Below are 17,757 nucleotides of genomic sequence, written 5' to 3'. Positions count from 1 at the left end.
CTGCACAGCAGCAAATTGTGGGTTATCATCCAAGAAACAGTTTCTGTTTAGGCTTCTTGCCCATTTATAGAAACATTACAGCACATTCAGATTCATGATGGAAAGAAGCAAGTAGAATTCACTTTCTGAAATGTCTAAAATGAAGAGAAATATTGTTTCCCTATGGTTCTAGTCACCTCAAGAAAAGTTCATGTTATGTTACCGTCTTAACACTCTTTACTAAAAAAATCAAAACACTGTATCACAGTAGAATAATGCTAAATATAATACATCCAAAAAGTTAAAATACAATTTTTTTAAAATCTTTAGCTTTCCATCTATGGAAATGTAGGTAAAACATAGCAATATTATTTTCCCAAGGTTGTACTAGTATTGATGATCTAACTCTTGGCAGAGAGTTTTAATTAAGTGCACTGAATTTATCTACCAACTTTAATACAAATATGCCCTGAGTTTTTTTAAGCATATATATCAGTGTACAACCTCTAACTTAGGAGATGTTATTTGTATTACAAAGGAATTCTCCAGTTATGAAAGTAAAGCCAACCACAGCAGTTCTCAAGATAAGGAATTACGTTCACATATTTAAATCGTTATTCAATTTTTTTACAAATTCAATATTCAAATGCTCAGGAGAATGTTTGTTCCTTCAAAAAGTGTCCTTCCCCATAATCTTCTCTCTGCTCACACTGTGCCCAGGATACACATCACAATCTTTTCCTATTTTATACACAGCACACACTTCATGATCTCACTTATTTTAAAGTCTAGTTGTCAGACTCAGATATGAAAATCTTCATAAAACATACACAATACAGTAGGCAAAATAAGTTTGACTTTATGACACTTTTTCATAAGCATGCTGCATTTGAAAAGTCTACTTAAGAAAAGTGAAGAGTGACGCTAAACCGAGATGATCACTGCCAGTTTCCCACTGCAGAATGAAAGAATTTTTCCCCTTTACCCTATAACCCAAATATCACACTGAGCTTAAGGATGAAGCTGACATTTTAAAAGATCACCAGAAGTGTTCTCTTTCCAATTGCAATTATGCCCTCTATCTCAGTGGGAGCCATTGTGCGGGTCTTCTCAGCTCTCTAGCATCGTCCTGGCTTGTTTTCATTATCCTGATTATCTATTCATTTACCGCCCAGCACTCATTTTATGAAAGATCATGTCTGCCATTTCTATAATGAGTGCTTGACTTTTACTGCCAGCATAAACACATAAAATATATAATAATTAAAGTTCACTACTCACCAAAGTCTTGAGATCCATCATGTTCCTAATTTGATTTTTCAAGCAATTGCTTCTCTGTGAACAGGGCCGATTCTGTCCCCGTAGGCAGTACAAGACTTATGGGTGAAGGAGATGACTCTAACCTAGAGCGATCAATTTGAAGGGGCACCATGTATTTCAACTTTAAGGTTCATCTTCAACCAAATAACATCTCTATAAATTATGATGGCTCTTAGAGCCAATAAAAATCTCATCAATATTTGAACATAAAAATTGTTCTAAATATTAAAGATTAAATAATGCAGTTTTCAAAATAGTTGAGTGTTATTTAATAAACACTGTATCTTTTATGGAGGACTGTTTAAACTCTAAGGGGAGAGTTCATTGGGATAACTATGGAAGCCTGCATAATGTAGCAATAACTCGGAAACTTCTCAGTAAGGTGGCTTACACTGAGTAAGGACAGGTCTCAGAGCACCACTTCCTTCCTTGCTTTGATAACACTGGCAAAGTCCCCCAGTGCCTCATGATAATGAATTCATTGGATGTTTACTCTAATCGCAAAGAGATTAATGAACTCATGTGTGGTTCTCTGGGGACATCAGGTTGTGTCACAAAAAGTGTAAGGTTTGTAAATGGATACAATGGAATAACCCATTAGCCAAGGGACTTGAGTAGCAAATTCTCAGTAAAGAAGCAGGAGATAAAGAGGCAGCTTCTATTTAGATTTTCTTTAGGGATAATAAAGATGTTGATGGTGTTTTCAAAAAAAAAAAAAAAAAAGTGCGGAAAGCAAAAGACCTGAGTTTGAAAGCTGAATGGATCACTTACCAGCCGTGTGGCCTCGGGAATTTCTTTACCTCTGCTGTGAGAGGAGGACTTAGTAACAGCCTTCTTAAACCCTTTTACAAAAATAAAGGGAGAGGAGTGGTGAAGCAGTCTATCAATCAAGTTAGTCAATATAATTCCTCCCTCCCAAGGTTATTTTAAGAAGTAAATCAAGCAATGTTTTTGATAAGTGCTTTATAATCTGAAGCATTATGCATGCATTTATTATTGCTATATTTTTTTTTTTTTAGAAAATAGACATTCTGGATACAGTTTGCAGTTATCTTCCCATACACAGAAAAATGGATGCCTTAGTTACTAGGTTGCTTATTGAGTGACATTAGTTACTCTATAAGGACGTAGACATTGTGTTCTGAATTAAAAAACCAGATCTGACCAATTACATATGTTATCAAATTATCTTTTCCAAATTTGAAAGTGAGATATCAGGTTTGAAACAACACAGGAAACTTCTCTTTTTATACAGGTCTCTGATGGGCAGCAGCCTTCAACAGTAACTGAGTTTATAATTAAACCCAGCCCTGCGGAATGATCCCTGGCATGGGGAGCCGTGTGGGCCACTTCACCTCCCCGGGCAGCAGTTAAATATGATCTCATCTTTCTCCTTAAGCGTGTACAGTAATTCTTCATCAACCCTGAAAAACTTCTAATTAATTTACAGTACTTCTAATCACACATAATTAAAAACCATTTTTATATCTTTTGATTAAAAGAGACACCACATTTTCTGCCTCAGTCGATTGTCTTACCCATTTTTAGTAAATCATAATCGCTTCTCTGGAATTTCTGTTTTAGGAATGTAATATCTGCTCATATCCCCTTCATTGCCTAGAAAATGGTTCAGCAAATGTAGGCCTCAGATCACAAATTATACCTGATCTGGAATAAGTAAAGCGTCACTCTTTTGGAACATGGGCAGCCCCCAACTCAGGACAAATGTTCAGATGTCTATTACAGGATAATCAGAAAACCAGAGACATTCAAAATTTGCTTAAAGGATTATGCTGCCATTGTTAATATACAGTTTGTATGTGAAAGTCTTTCTTGACTTGGTCAAATGTGAAATCAACATGTGATCACTCGGTACTTATTTAAAGACACATATTAATAGGCATTACTACATATTAATTCATATATTAACACAGGTGAAAGAGCACTGGAAAAAGAATCACAATCTCTGGTTCTAAAACAGACCGATACTTTCTAAGTCATTTAAGCCCTCTGAACTTTAATATCTTTACCAGTGAAATGAAAACTTGTTGACTTCATGGAGTTATTTGCTCTGAGGGTTCCAAAATAGGTCAGCAACTCTAGCCAGCAGGCCACATCTGGCTCCTGGCCTGTTTTTAGAAATAAAGCCCTTTGTTTACATATGCCTGTGGCTGCTTTCACACTACAAAGTTGAGTAGCTGTGGCAGAGCTCATATGGCCCACAAAGTCTAAAATATTGGCTATCTTACCCTTAAAAAAAGTTTGATGACCTCTGATCTAAAAGATGACATTCATGAGCTTATTCAGAATACCATGAGATATTATTAACCTGTATGATCTTGGGCAATTTTAGTGGATTAGACTTCAGCAACTGACATTGGATCAACTAGCCACAAGAACTAGCTAAACTAGTTCGATTTAAACAATGGAAGTAGCTTCTAATAGTATCCCTTAGGCTATTTGGCATTACTGACATAGTAGCTACTATCAATAAATACTTGTTGCATTTAACTGACCACTAAGAGATTTTACTTAAGAAAAATAATTGATTAATGCCTGATTCATAGGAAGTTTATAGAATTTGTTTTTACAGCTCTGGTGATCAAATTGCAATATTACATATGGCAATATGCCAATGAAAGCACCACTATACTTACTTGCTTAAATCTGAATTTTTGATAAGTGCTTTTACTTCAGTCCAAGTTTTCCAACATTTTCCAAGACTGGAACAAAAGAAATAATGAACAAATGAAAAACGTAATGAGGTGAATTTTTTCTGAAAATCGTCTGCATGCTATTATTAATACTTTCTCAGTAACCATGGAGAGAAAAAAATCTGTGAAAACACAGAAAATGAATAAATGAATTTAATGACGTGGGTATTCTGGGCCAAAAATAGATCCATTCAGTGTATTAAAAAAATTTTTTTTTCAGATATTCCCAGGTTTTTTTCTCAGTGATAACAGACATTAAACGCTACTGAGTAATGGGATTCTATCCTAAATATCTTTTTTAATTTTGATTACATAAAACTCCCAGGCATGTACTGATAAAGTATTTCTGAAATATTAAAATGGTGTATCTTGGAAAAAAATAATAATTAAATGGTGTATTTTGTGGGAAAAAATAAATAAAATGGTGTATTTCATCCTCACCAATTCCTAGCTCCAAGTGGCCTCAATACTTCCAAACTGAAGAAACGCCTGGGAGGTCTCATGTCGGAGTTTCTGTGACATGTAGCGAGAATGCTCTTTCACTATGACAGGCCAAGCAGCTTGAAGACCTAGGATGTAAGAAGGACATTCGAGAGAGAAAAGGAAGCTTCACCTTTTCCAGCCAGAGGTTCCTAACAGAGGGGGGAGAAGGGCGAGTAGAGTGGGCTTAGGTAGATGGAAGGGCACACCACGGGGAGAGGGCCCGCGGCTTGCCTTCCCACCGGGGTCTCCGCGGGCAGTTCCAGGGCATTCCAGGCTCTGTAGCAACAGAGGAGACCTCAGATGGCTGAGAAGCCAGAGCTGCATGCCAGGAACAAACAAAGGTTCGGTCTTCATTCCCAGGCCCCTCTTAGTCCCTTGGTGGGGTGGATGCTGACTCACACACCTGCCTTGGGACCCTCCTCACTGAATAACAAGGCAACATCGTAATAGTGCTCAGGGGCAGCAGACATTCCCAGGGGCTGGATGAGGAAAATGGCGAGGCCAAAGGAGGCCTAATCAGCAGGGAGGGGCCCACACACCCTACCTTAGCCAACTTGAACTCTTAAAGCCTCTGCAAACATTAGCAGCAGTCACCAATTTCTAAAGACCAGACCCAGGCCCATCCAAGGACCGGTGACAGAACAGCCGCTGCCTTTCCTCCAAACCCCACCATGACGGTAGAATGCTGTGCCCCATAAATCCTGGTGCCATCTTGAAAGAAGAGCAAAGGACGATGAAAGGAATTGGAAGGACTGAGTAACTCTCTCGAGCAGACTGAACTAAAGCTGGAGACATGTGAAATTATTAGATCAGATTAAATTTTAAATCATACCGAGCTAAATTTAGTTTTGTTCGCGCTGCTCCGTGGGCACAGTCCTCCTGAGGAAGATCAATTAAGTTATAGAGAAAAGCTACATTTTCTTTGCACACCCAAATTGTGGTATGAATAAATTTGCAATCACACTATAATTATAATTACATTGTTTGGTTTAGAGGAAATATGGTGATGACAATCTTACTCAGGGTCTGACAAATCTCCGAAACTAAAAGAGCTTTTCCCTGAGTAGTTGGATGCTAGAGGCTGTGTGAGGTTGTGGGGAGAAAGGTGCTGGAAGACAGAGTTGCGTTCTAGGCCCAGCTCGACTATTTAGTGTCTGTGTGAGTCAGTAAAAAAGTAGCTTCATCTCAACAGCAGTGAGATTGTGTGTTGAATGTCCATAATGTAGAGAATTATTATCCTATATTACTCGGTTTTCTCATCTATAAAATGGGGACAGGGAAACAGAAGACAGAGTGGTTGCATTGTTTTCCATTCTAATAGTTTATGCTTCTAGGAGGTAAGAAAGCTGATCAAAAAAGAGTCACAAGAATTTTTACATATATGGCCTGAAAAAGGAATTTCTGCACTTACTAAAAAATAATAATAATAAAAATCCCTAATTATCCCTAAGTTTTTTCCTTGAAGAAATGACTAAAAAGGCAGGTATCATTTTTCTTGGATAACCAGTAACTTCTTCACAGTTGGCTCAGTAGGAATTTACCTAAGGGCCATGATTTCAATAAAATTTGAAAGGAACCTATAGAGCGCCATAGTATTCAAAGACAAAAATCAAAGTTACCTGTGTGGGATTAGAAATTTGGGTCCAACTTTCAGCAACTTGTTTTGTTACAAATAAATTATTTTGAAAATCAATTCCTAGAGTAGTGATTAAAGATGGTAAGTGGTCAATAATTAGTATAAGTCTTAAACACAAATGAGGCTATTATCTTCAAAGTAGGTAAAGAGCTTTTCAAAATGAATGCCTAAACTTCTTGGATATTTTTATCTGCGTATGAAAGAAGAATCTTTTGATTCCCTACTTCCTTTCCCTGAAGTTTGCTCATTTATATCAATAAAGAATTCAGTGCATTCAGGATTGATCTAGTAACCATCTTCAAACTGCAGTTAGGTTTTATAGACTTCTAAAATTTTTCTGTTCAGTGAGATCACAAATGTTTAATACTTTTAGACAAAAGAAGGAAATGAGATGTTCTTGTCAGTGAATCAATTATTCACTGATTCATGTGGACATATAACTCTCCACTAGGAAGAATGTGCCAGAACAGGTCCAAAGAAAGATGGGTAGTCACACATGCTGATAATAATTCTAGCTTTTGAGTTGTGGTAACCTTCTACATGCCACGTAATGAGCCAGATCCTTTTCATACGTGGTCTCATTAATTTTTACCACAATATCCCTCAAAAGTAAGTATTGTCATCACCCTGGGGTAAAAATAGCAGAAATTTTTCCAACTACGCTCCAAGAAGAGGTTTTAGCCATCGATTATTCATCACAGCCTAATAGCTAATATTGTTGCTAGTAGTTTAAGTGTTTGCAGCAATGACAATTCTATACTTCATGCATTTCAGATCCACAGGTTAACGATAACCACAGTAACTCTTCGCTCTCTATGAACAAAGACTGCCATCATGTGGAAATTGCGCACATAACAAAAACATTATTTCATAAACCCAAATGTTTTCTTGGCACTCATTAAGAATTTTGAAACTAGATTCTGACATTATTACACACACACACACACACACACACACACACCTCATTGTTGCTTATAATTAAAAGGTAAAGTTCTCCTTTTGGTGTGCTTTTAAGTTTCATTTAAAAGAGCCAGTGCTTTGACAAGATTTGAAAAGAGAACATATCTCTGCATTGATTCTAAGGATTTATCCTGTCAGTCTTTACGGCGGTGCGTTATGTTTTACTAACCTTGCTTTACTAATCCCAAAATAATAAAAAGGAAGGTGTGGCGAGACCTTTCTGATGGAATTTCCAGGAGTATTAAATTTGGTAATGAATAGCAAGATGAGTTAAGACCTGTAACTCCTATTGGAATTGAAATGAGTGAGGTTTAATACATATACTTCAATCCTTATTTTTTTTTTTTTTTTTTTTTTTTTTGAGACAGAGTCTCACTCTGTTGCCCAGGCTAGAGTGAGTGCCGTGGCGTCAGCCTCGCTCACAGCAACCTCAAACTCCTGAGCTCAAGGGATCCTCCTGTCTCAGCCTCCCGAGTAGCTGGGACTGCAGGCATGCGCCACCATGCCCGGCTAGTTTTTTCTATATATATTTTTAGCTGTCTATATAATTTCTTTCTATTTTTAGTAGAGATGGGGTCTCGCTCTTGCTCAGGCTGGTCTCGAACTCCTGAGCTCAAACGATCCGCCCACCTCGGCCTCCCAGAGTGCTAGGATTACAGGCGTGAGCCACCGCGCCCGGCCCAATCCTTATTTTTAAAGTCAAAATATTCTCCAGGTTTGGAACAAATGAGGAGACCGAGGAAGTAAATGAAACAGGGGAGTCCCAGGTCCCTGGAGGACAAAGAGCAGGCAGTCATCAGTTCCTGAATGAACGACAGGTGAAGGGACACGAACTGGGCATTGGACCAAGCCCAAGCCTTTCTGGCAGAACGCGCAGTTGTGGTCTAGAGCAAATTTTATACCCAAGGAAATGTCTGGAATGAAGTCCCTCGTTAAATATGTATCGAATGGATAGATGAATAGAGGAGGAAATGGAATAAATTAGAAAACAGCACCAATGATAAGAAAAAAGGAGTAGGATCTGAGGGCAGGGTTCACTTACCAAAGGCTCTGTTGAGCATATTCCATCAATAAATACGCACCCAACTCTGTTAGGCAACGTGGAGGGTGGCGAGTGTGATTCTAGAAAAAGGAACAGACATCAATTAAGTAACCACAGTTGTACATGATGCTAAGTGCTACGAGGGAAAACTGTTACATTTTCACAGACACTGACTAATACAATGTGGTGGGAGTATATTTGTACCCAGATATATTCTCATTAAGCAAAGGTTGCTGTAGTTTCTTTTCATACCTACAGGGTATAAAAGGAAACTACATGTACTTATAAACTCAAATTTAAGAATTATTTGTTCAAAGATGATTACATTTTTCCTTCAAGGTGTTCAACGGTGCCCTTATTACCTGCAGCCGTTAAGTAGGCAAACATATAAAGGATGGGCCGTTATTTTTTCTATTATGAGGGAAACAACACTTAACATAGCCCTACCTCATTAACAAATATTTTTGTTTGAGGCAGAGTCTCGCTCTATCGCCCAGGCTGGAGGGCAGTGGTCAGATAATAGCTCACTGCAGCCTCAAACTCCCAGGCTCAAGCGATCCTGCTGTCTCAGCCTCCCTCCCCTCCCAAGTAGCTGAAACTACAGACGAGGGTCACCACGCCCAGTTAATTTTTGTTGTTGTTGTTGTGGTCTCCAATGCCTGGCCTCAAGCAACCCTCCCACCTCAGCCTCCCAAAGTTGCTAGGATTACGGGAGCAAGCCACTGAACCCGGCCCCTATTAACAAATCTTTAAGTGTACTGTTATATATAGTATGGCCAACTATAGGCACAGTATTGAACAGGAGATCTTTAGAACTTACTCACCTTACGTAACTGAAACTTTATATGCATTGATTAGCAACGCCAACATCATCTAAACAGTATTCGTAAAGAAGCCAAAGCAAGTAACTTTGATGCTATGATACATGTTTGTATGATATTCAACACAGTGCTGGAAAGTTCCACAAGCATCTGCTTCCTTGGATCAAGGAATTATTTCCCAAGTGTATTCCCTAAGCCCTAGCTCCACGAGTTACTAGTATATGTTACTCGGAGAGAAAAATAAGGGAAGGAGAATGAAGGTCATAAATTTGGGAAATGCCGAGTTGAACAAAATCATACAAGTTTTCTTTTCTGCAGGTCGTCTTCGAGCCATTAATGGGCTGACAACTTTGTCAATTTCCAAGCGAGTGTTTCTCAAAGTTAATGACCACAGTGTCCTTTTCCGGCTGAAGCCTTCAAGGGACTAGCTTCCTGTTCACTTTTGCAAATTCTGTAAATGCACATAACTTTGTCTAGGACGGAGGCTGAAATGCAAGTGGCATGTAATCCTTAATATTCATAATCATTTTAGTAAATTCAATTAATCAAAGCAGTTGCCCTCTGAGAGCAATACTCCGAGGCAAGAAAACATCAGGCAGATCAACTCCATAAGAAGCAAGAAGAAAAGTGCAGCTTGTCAGGGAAGGTCCACTGCAGCGCCGGTCCTGGAGTCCCACACGGGCACTGGGACCGAGGCTGTGGGGACATCCCTGGGGGGCGACAGGGGTGTGAAACTGATGCTCCACCTTTGCCTCTAGGGCTGGTCCACTCTTGTCTAACTCAGGCTGAATGTCGATCCAACCCCCAACACACAAAATTTTCTCCCCTTTACCATTTTGTTCATCTTCTAGCCATGTGATGACATGAAACAGGTAAAAAGGTAATATATCACTAAAAGTGAGTAATGTACTCCCTGCAAATGGACTCAATTCTTCTTAAGTTTTAAGCAATCTCACCCCAAATAATCCAAGACCTGGGGCAAGAGTACAAATGCAGGTCCACATATCCTACGTCTAATCATATAAAAATTGTAAGTTAAGCTAAACATGTTAGAAACAATATGTTCTATCATCTTACCCTGACAAGCGTACCGTCATGATTCCTAGGAGGCCATGTTCACATTTGTGACGAGCTGGGACGTCTGCACCGACCCAAGGGCACAGGGAGGGGGCTTCTGGGCCCTTCTCTTCCCACCTGCTCTCTGTCCCTCGCAGGGAAGGGTGTCCCACACCAAGGTTTGTGCACCTGAGCTCACGCAGCGAGCTCTGTCCGCCCTCCCGCCAAACTCTGCCCCCGAGGGTGCACCCACGGCCGTAACATCTGCTCTCAGGAGAACAGCCCTGGGGGGAGGCCTGGGGGGCCCGGGGCAAGCACTGAGCTGTTTGGCCAGGAAATTCCAGGGAGCCCTGCGGGTGGTGCCCACACCGGACAGGGACCCAGCCTTGGCCTGACCCCTGTCCCCCTGTGAGAAAGGCCGCAGCTGGAGGAGCGTCACAGCTAGACTGGTCTCGGGCAGAGCCCAGGGGGTATCTGACACTGAGAATAATTCCCCTGTGAAAACCACATTTTAAAAAGCTGCAGTATTTGCAGCCACCCCCAGGTTCAGTGGCGGGGGGAGGGGGGTGCGGAGAAAGACAAAGAAAAAAGAAGAAAAGGGGTATTTCTTATTTGAATTGAACTACTTCTGAAAGCCCCTTGGCCAACTTTTCTTCTCGTTCTCCAAGGTAAGATTACTTTCCCTTTGGCGTTAAAAAGGAAATTCGATCAGTTGTGTGAAAATCCCAAAACGGTGTATTTTGTCAACTTCAAACTTGTCTCAAGGCTTTCTCCCACACTGTGTTAAATAATAGAAGTCTGCTTAATTGAATTTCTTTGTGTGTAGCATATGCCAGGCGACATTACGCCAGCATCTTGCTCTAAGCAGCAAAACGCTCTTCATAAAAGCATTCAGATCCAGAGCCTCGTTCCGTGTGGAGGGAAGGCACGCAGGCCTGCAGCAGCTTGAGACCATAAAGACAGCGCCTCCGAAATGTAATTGTGCGAACACACCGCAACGAACGGGGGGGGGGGGGGGAGCAATGTTGCGAATTATAGGATGAAACCAAAGAAAAGGAGGGAGACTGGAGGGAGGGACGGATGAAGGCAGAGAGGAAAGCACGGTGGCCCAGCGCTGTCTGCGGACTCTCAGTGATACCTAGCATGCCATCTGCAGGGTGACCTATAAACTCATTTCCTCCTGACAGCCACCATCCTTCAGAGGCGAGACTGTAAACGGATCTGCTGTGGACCAAGGTAACCACTGTGTCTGCAGTAACCCGCGGTTGTGTTCTTTACCTCAAGGATCCTGGAGCTTCAGCAGAACGGTGACATGGACATCCTGAAGCACAAATGGTGGCCCAAGAACGGCCAGTGCGACCTGTACTCCTCGGTGGACACAAAGCAGAAAGGAGGCGCCCTGGACATAAAGAGCTTCGCAGGGGTGTTCTGCATCCTGGCCGCGGGCATCGTCCTGTCCTGCTTCATAGCCATGCTGGAGACGTGGTGGAACAAGAGGAAAGGCTCCCGCGTCCCGTCGAAAGAGGTACTTGACTGAGCGCTTGGCTCTGAGCCGAGCCCGTGGGCAGGCTGTGCTGCTGGGGAGGACGGTCAGGGGGCTGAGGGCCAAGGGTGGGGGTGGTCATTGTTCCTTCCTTCTTTGAAGATTAAAAATACAACTGTGAAATGGAAACATCCGTAAGACCAATATCAATTTCCATTTTAAAATATCCCAGATCAGTGAAGAGGAGGCAATAATGTTTGAAAGACTGACAGTTTCATGTGCCGTGATGGGCTTTGAAATTCTCCCAAATCTCAGGATAGACTTTAAGTCAATGATTTTTAAAAGCCATGATTCCCTTGACCAGTTCACAGAGACACTTACCATTTTATTTCCATTAGTTGTTTAGCACATAGGTAAATTACTTGTGTCTTTAAGACGGGGCCTAAAATACACAGTATTACAATTAAAAACAATCAGAATTTTCCCGTTACCACTGCCTCCCCCTCTACACACGTGGAGATCTGTAGAGGTGATCGTGTGTGTTTGGCTCTTCAGTGGCCCCAAGCTTACCAAATCCGCACCATGGAATCATCCAGAAGTCAATTTTTCTCCTTCACTCTTGGGTCTACTTCACTCCAGAGCCATAGTCATTTTTCTCTGGATATCTGGAAGAGTAATTGCAGAATTACTCATATCTCTTTTAAAGTGGTATGTGCCTTGTTTTCATTATAAATTATGGGATTTATAAATGAGAGGAAATGTGAAGTTAAAATAAACTACTTGATTCATTTATCTTCTTTCCCGCAGACCAACAGGGTGAACGCTTTTTAGATAATCGTATCACTAAAGCTTCGCAAACTGAAATGAAAAACAATCTGAATTTGCTAAATGATTTGATTTGATGGATAGTTTCAAAGAAAGTTCTAAACTTTCTATAACTAGAACTTGGCTAACTAACTGATGAATCCTGAAAGGATCTGCTTTAATGCACAAATGAAAATGACTTCTCGTTTGCATCTGAATTTTTGCATGTTAATGTATTCTTCCAAACAGACTGTTTTCTAAAGTAGTCTAAGGATTCCTTCCCACCACCTTAAATGCAAAATTGATCAGCACCATTTCTAAGGAAACGTTTGGCTTGGCAAAGATGAATCTTAGCTTCCTACCTGTGTGAATGATCATACATTCTAAATTACTGGAGAACGAATTAAAAGTTAATCAAGTTTTATTGTAGGATTTTCTTTGTGAAATGAGCTTCTGGTATCTCTGTTGACATTGATTCCGTGCAAAAGACCACATTAATGCAACATTATGGCCGAGATTTCATAGTCTCAAAAATCTGGAAATTAAGGACTCCCCAAGCTCCTTATATTTTGAGTTACTATATCTGATATTAAATTTTTGCATAATTATCTCCGTTGATGGATGACTACATTACAGTTGCTGTGGGAACCATAAAATTATATGTCTCAACCCCCTAAAGTCTCAGTGATAATATTGCATTAATGGATATTTTTTATTGGATTTTGAAATGAGAAAGGAGAAGGAAAAACAGTGATGCACATCCGAATATTTTTCACTGAGGAACACTATAACAGCACAATGGAAAAAATACATACTCCATTCTAACTCGTGACAGCTAATCAAATCCTACGAACAAATATTTTCTCCTCTTATGATTAATAGATATTTAAAATCCTCATTAATTTATTGAGCCTGGCTATAAATAACACTTCCAGTTTTGTTTTTTAAACATTGGACTGTAATACTCAACTTTCAGTGAAAATCCTAAGGGATTTATGAAGGGGTCTCAACTCCAGCAATCTGAGATCTTACTTCTTTTCGTTTACTAAGTGCTTTCTTACCAAAATGCCATTAGCATAGCTTAAAGCATCTTTGGTTTAGAGATTATTTAGCATAAAAAGCTGGCCCTAAACTGAAGCTATCCCTCACAAGTCCTGACTTGAAGGGGTCTCCCAGTACCCTGCTGACCTCACAATACTGCCTGATTGAGATACCAGATTCCTTGAGTGTGTGAAATCTCGCAATTAGAAATTGATTCTCTTGTGTTGAGTGTGTTGCTCTTTCTAAACTATCTCACATGTCTCTGGCCTACAAGAAATAACACTTTAACAGTCACTAACACTTTAGTACGATATAGTGTACTGTATTACTTTCCTTCAAGAATGGAAAGTTAAGGTTAGGAGTAAGTGGTTGAAAGGAACAAAAATTTAACTTAGAATGAGACACCCTGAAAAAGGAGGAAGGATAAAAAAGCGGTGGGGGGGCAGAGTTGCCAAAACCATACTTTCTATTTGTACAGTTTTGCCTGAGCCTGTCTCTTCTAGAATGCCAATCACCCATCCACTGCTCCCAAATCTTCGTAGTTGCATGTGGTGTATGCTCATTTTAGAATTTTTACTGCAAGAAAAATATTTATTATAGATAATCTTATCTCCGAATCATATTGGTATCCCCAGATTCTAGCACAGTGCCTGGCTCATATTAGGTGCTCAATAAATATTTGTTAAATGACTAAAACCCCAAAGTTCAGTTAATTACATGTTTGCTGAACTACTTTTTTTTTTTTTTAACCATGGAAGCCAGTACTGATGAGAACCTTATCTTCTTTTTCTTCATCTCCAGGATGACAAGGAAATTGACCTGGAGCACCTCCATAGACGTGTAAATAGCTTGTGCACAGATGACGACAGCCCCCATAAACAGTTTTCCACCTCGTCAATTGACTTGACCCCTCTGGACATTGACACTTTGCCAACACGACAAGCACTGGAGCAAATCAGTGATTTCAGGAACACTCACATCACCACCACAACCTTTATCCCAGAGCAGATCCAGACTCTGAGCCGCACACTGTCGGCTAAAGCTGCCTCTGGGTTCACTTTTGGCAACGTGCCTGAGCACCGAACTGGCCCTTTTAGGCACAGGGCACCTAACGGGGGCTTTTTCAGGAGTCCTATAAAAACAATGTCATCTATTCCTTATCAACCAACTCCTAACTTGGGGCTCAATCTGGGCAATGATCCAGACCGAGGCACCTCCATATGACAGCATCAGACAGAATCTCGTCACCGTTTCTTTCTTAGGACTCCCTTTGCAAGGAGCAACTGTAATATTGTGGGACTAACATGGATGTAACTTTAAAAAAGAAAAAATCAGGATTATTAGTAACAGTTCTAGTTTTCTTCTCCCCACCTTCTCCCTCCTCTCTCGCCTCTATTTTTTTTCTCTCTTTTCCCCTCTCCTCCCATACATTTCCCTCCACTTTTTTTCATTACTCAACTTGTTCCCCCAGAATGTAGTATACTAGGATCCTATTAGTCTGCTCTTCATATACTGTACATCAAGTATAGGAAATGTGCACTGAGTATCCTAAAGGTATATGCAGGATTAATTTTACATAAAGGCCTCTTACGTAATGTTCCTCTATTTTTAGAAATATACTTGCAATAACTCCAGTCTTTTTACATTCTTCTGCTGCATCCATACAATGCTCCACTGCTGTTGAGTGTCCTTTAACTGTGGACCAAAGGCAACCCCTGCAGTGTTTAGAAACCAATTCAAAGACCATTCAGGCCACACAATCTGAGAATGCAATTTTGTAGGATTACAAAAAAGCCATCAATATGCCAGTCAAGACTACAGTTAAAACTACTCTTGCACTGCAACAGTGCATATGACCTTTATGTGATTGTACAGTATTAAAAGTTTTTTCTTATGTACAGTAAACTTTATCATATGGAAGAAGCCTCTATTGTGTTAAATAAATTAGTATCTCATATATATACATATATATGCACCTATATAATGTGTGTATATATACCAAGGCGGCCATTGCTATTGCAATTCATTTAATAAAGCTTTAGTTAAAACAAAAAAAAAAAAAGTCTTGTATACAGGAACTATGTATATGCAGGGGTTCTTTTCAGTTAGAAAAGGCAGGTTGCTTTAATGTTATTCTGACTCGCATTGTTTGCCAACAGAGAATATTTTATACCTTTGTTATTAAAACATCCAGGGCAATTTAATATTTGTTCCTAGATGTAACTCATTTGAATAGGTTTTGCATTTGTTTATTCAGCAGTGTATAAAGCTAACCTTGATAATTTTAGTTTTAATTAATTATCTAAATGAAAAATGCTATTAGCTGAATCACACCCTCGACAGCACATAGAGCTCTAGAAGAGTTTAAACATAGATCACTGAAGGTTCAAAATCCTCTTCCAAAGCAGTAAGCCAATCGGGACAACAGCTGTATTTGGGGAGGGGAGGGAGCCCTTAAGAATATTGATGTGGCCTTAATTACTGTCCTACGTTATCCTAAAGAAGAAAATACAATCACCATACTGGGCTCTCGACCCCCTTTTTCATTGCGTTCTATTTGGAGGAGTTATGTATTTTTTACATTAGTGCCAAGTACATAGAAGGATGACAGCAAAAACAGTGCCTCTTTGTGCACGGCCTTTTCCAGTAGCATTCTTACCTGTTAGAAACGTAGAATGAACTTTGTAATCCTTCAATTCAAACGTGGTAAGTAGGAAGCAAGAACTTATTCTGTGTTTTTACGCAGCCATACAACTTATTTTACTCTAATTCATTCTGTGGCTAGGATTGATATAGGAATCAACCTATGTGATTTACTTTAGGAGAAATTAAAAGGTATATTCTTAAGATATATTATATTTTGATGCTAATTCTGTTCTGGGGAGCATCTTGTATTGTCACTGTTTTTGTACTAAATCTTCCAATATTGTCTACTGTGTAAGGCAGAAAACTTTCTTATCATGCGAAAACCATTTTGTTTCCAGGGTGACAAGTACCTAAGTGCATGCACAACTTGTTTTCCCTTGTAACATTCATGATCTCATTCACAACTCTGATTTTAAAACAAAAAAAAAAATCTTTACAAGAGCTATGTAGGGACGGGCCAGCTGTTGCAGTGATTTTAGCTATCAACAAACTGTTAACCATGTATAATATTTCAAATAGGCTTATTTTGATGTATTGCCTATTATACAAATACACAAAACATTTTTGGAGGCCTCAGTTATGAGTGACAGAGCTTTCTGTGTATAATTTGTCTAAATAATTTGTCTAATAAAAATGTTTTCTAAACTTGCTCTCATACTATTGAAGTCTTAACTGTAAGATTTAAAAATGCCTACTCTCACAAAGCAAACTAAATTTTTCTCAAAAATTATCTTGAGTTAATTAAAACAGAAAACACATTTTACTAGCAGAACTATGTCAGAATGAGTGACTTTCTAACAACAACACTATATTTGGTTTTTGTGGATGTCTCCATAAGTGGTTTTTTGGGAGAGATTTACCCTGTTTCATGTAAACAATGCAACCATTACAATAATAGCAGGGTGAGGGTTTGTTACAAAAAAAAAGACAGAAAATTAAGGGTAATTATCAAACTTAGGATTTATTTATTAAAAATTGCTTTGCTGTTAGAGAAACAGTCATCATGCTGAATCTATTAATTTGGAAATTAATTCAGACTCCAAGATTATTTCTGATAAATTTTTCTGCATTTGAGCACCAGTACTTAATTTTTTCAGTATTTAACTCATCTAATGGGTATATATCTGAAAATATATCTAGACAATATAATTTAGATTAAAATCTCTACTGTTCTATTTTGTTCCATCCACAATAATTGGTTAAATATTGGAACTAAGAAGAACTTTAGAGATCTAGACTATTTCCCTCATTTTACAAATTCGGGAACACAGGATGCTAAGAAGCTGTGACATGCCCAAGTGTTTGACAACCTGAGACTAAAAACTGGATCTTTGAAAAAAAAAAAAAAGAAGAAAACTCTGCCATCCTTCTGTCACAGTCACGCAGGTCCTCGTGGACTGTCATCGTAGGGATGCTCTAATCCAATGCCTCCAACTTCTTTTCTCACCAAGCCTCGGCCGCAAATCTCTAAGAGCCTTTCTTCCTTGTTTGGGACACATAGATCATCCAATTCAATTGCTGCTTTGACAGATGGGAAAGTGACACGTCAGGTTACTGAACCCAGGTCACAGCTAATGGCAGAACTAAGGCCACTTCCCATTTCTGTCTAGTGCTAGTTCCTTTGGTCCATTGCCTGCCCCGGTTCACACCACCTAGACCAACCTTGCTATTTCATTACAAGACAAATACCCTTATATCCAAGTACTTTGATTCTACTCAGATGTCCAGTTTATTCCACTGGTGAATCATTAAGCTATCTGGTTGTCACTGTA

The 17,757-nt window shown here is 39.4% G+C and overlaps 1 protein-coding gene across 2 annotated transcripts in view; it reads left to right on the top strand.

Annotated features, from left to right (window-relative positions):
* GRID2 (glutamate ionotropic receptor delta type subunit 2) overlaps positions 1 to 16,630 on the top strand; it is a 1,124,557-nt gene extending 1,107,927 nt beyond the window's left edge. For both annotated transcript variants that reach the window (XM_069485505.1, XM_069485506.1), the window contains 2 exons: positions 11,296 to 11,536; positions 14,141 to 16,630. In XM_069485505.1, coding sequence (XP_069341606.1) covers positions 11,296 to 11,536; positions 14,141 to 14,563 — 664 coding nt within the window. In that variant the 3' untranslated portion in view covers positions 14,564 to 16,630. The remainder of the gene's footprint in view (positions 1 to 11,295; positions 11,537 to 14,140) is intronic.
* Positions 16,631 to 17,757: the final 1,127 nt, after the last annotated feature.

The sequence above is a fragment of the Eulemur rufifrons genome, chromosome 13 (assembly GCF_041146395.1).
Source record: "Eulemur rufifrons isolate Redbay chromosome 13, OSU_ERuf_1, whole genome shotgun sequence".
Taxonomy (NCBI): Eukaryota; Metazoa; Chordata; class Mammalia; order Primates; family Lemuridae; genus Eulemur; species Eulemur rufifrons.
The sequence above is the reverse complement of the archived record's forward strand: the minus strand, read 5'-3'. Positions and strand labels throughout refer to the sequence as shown.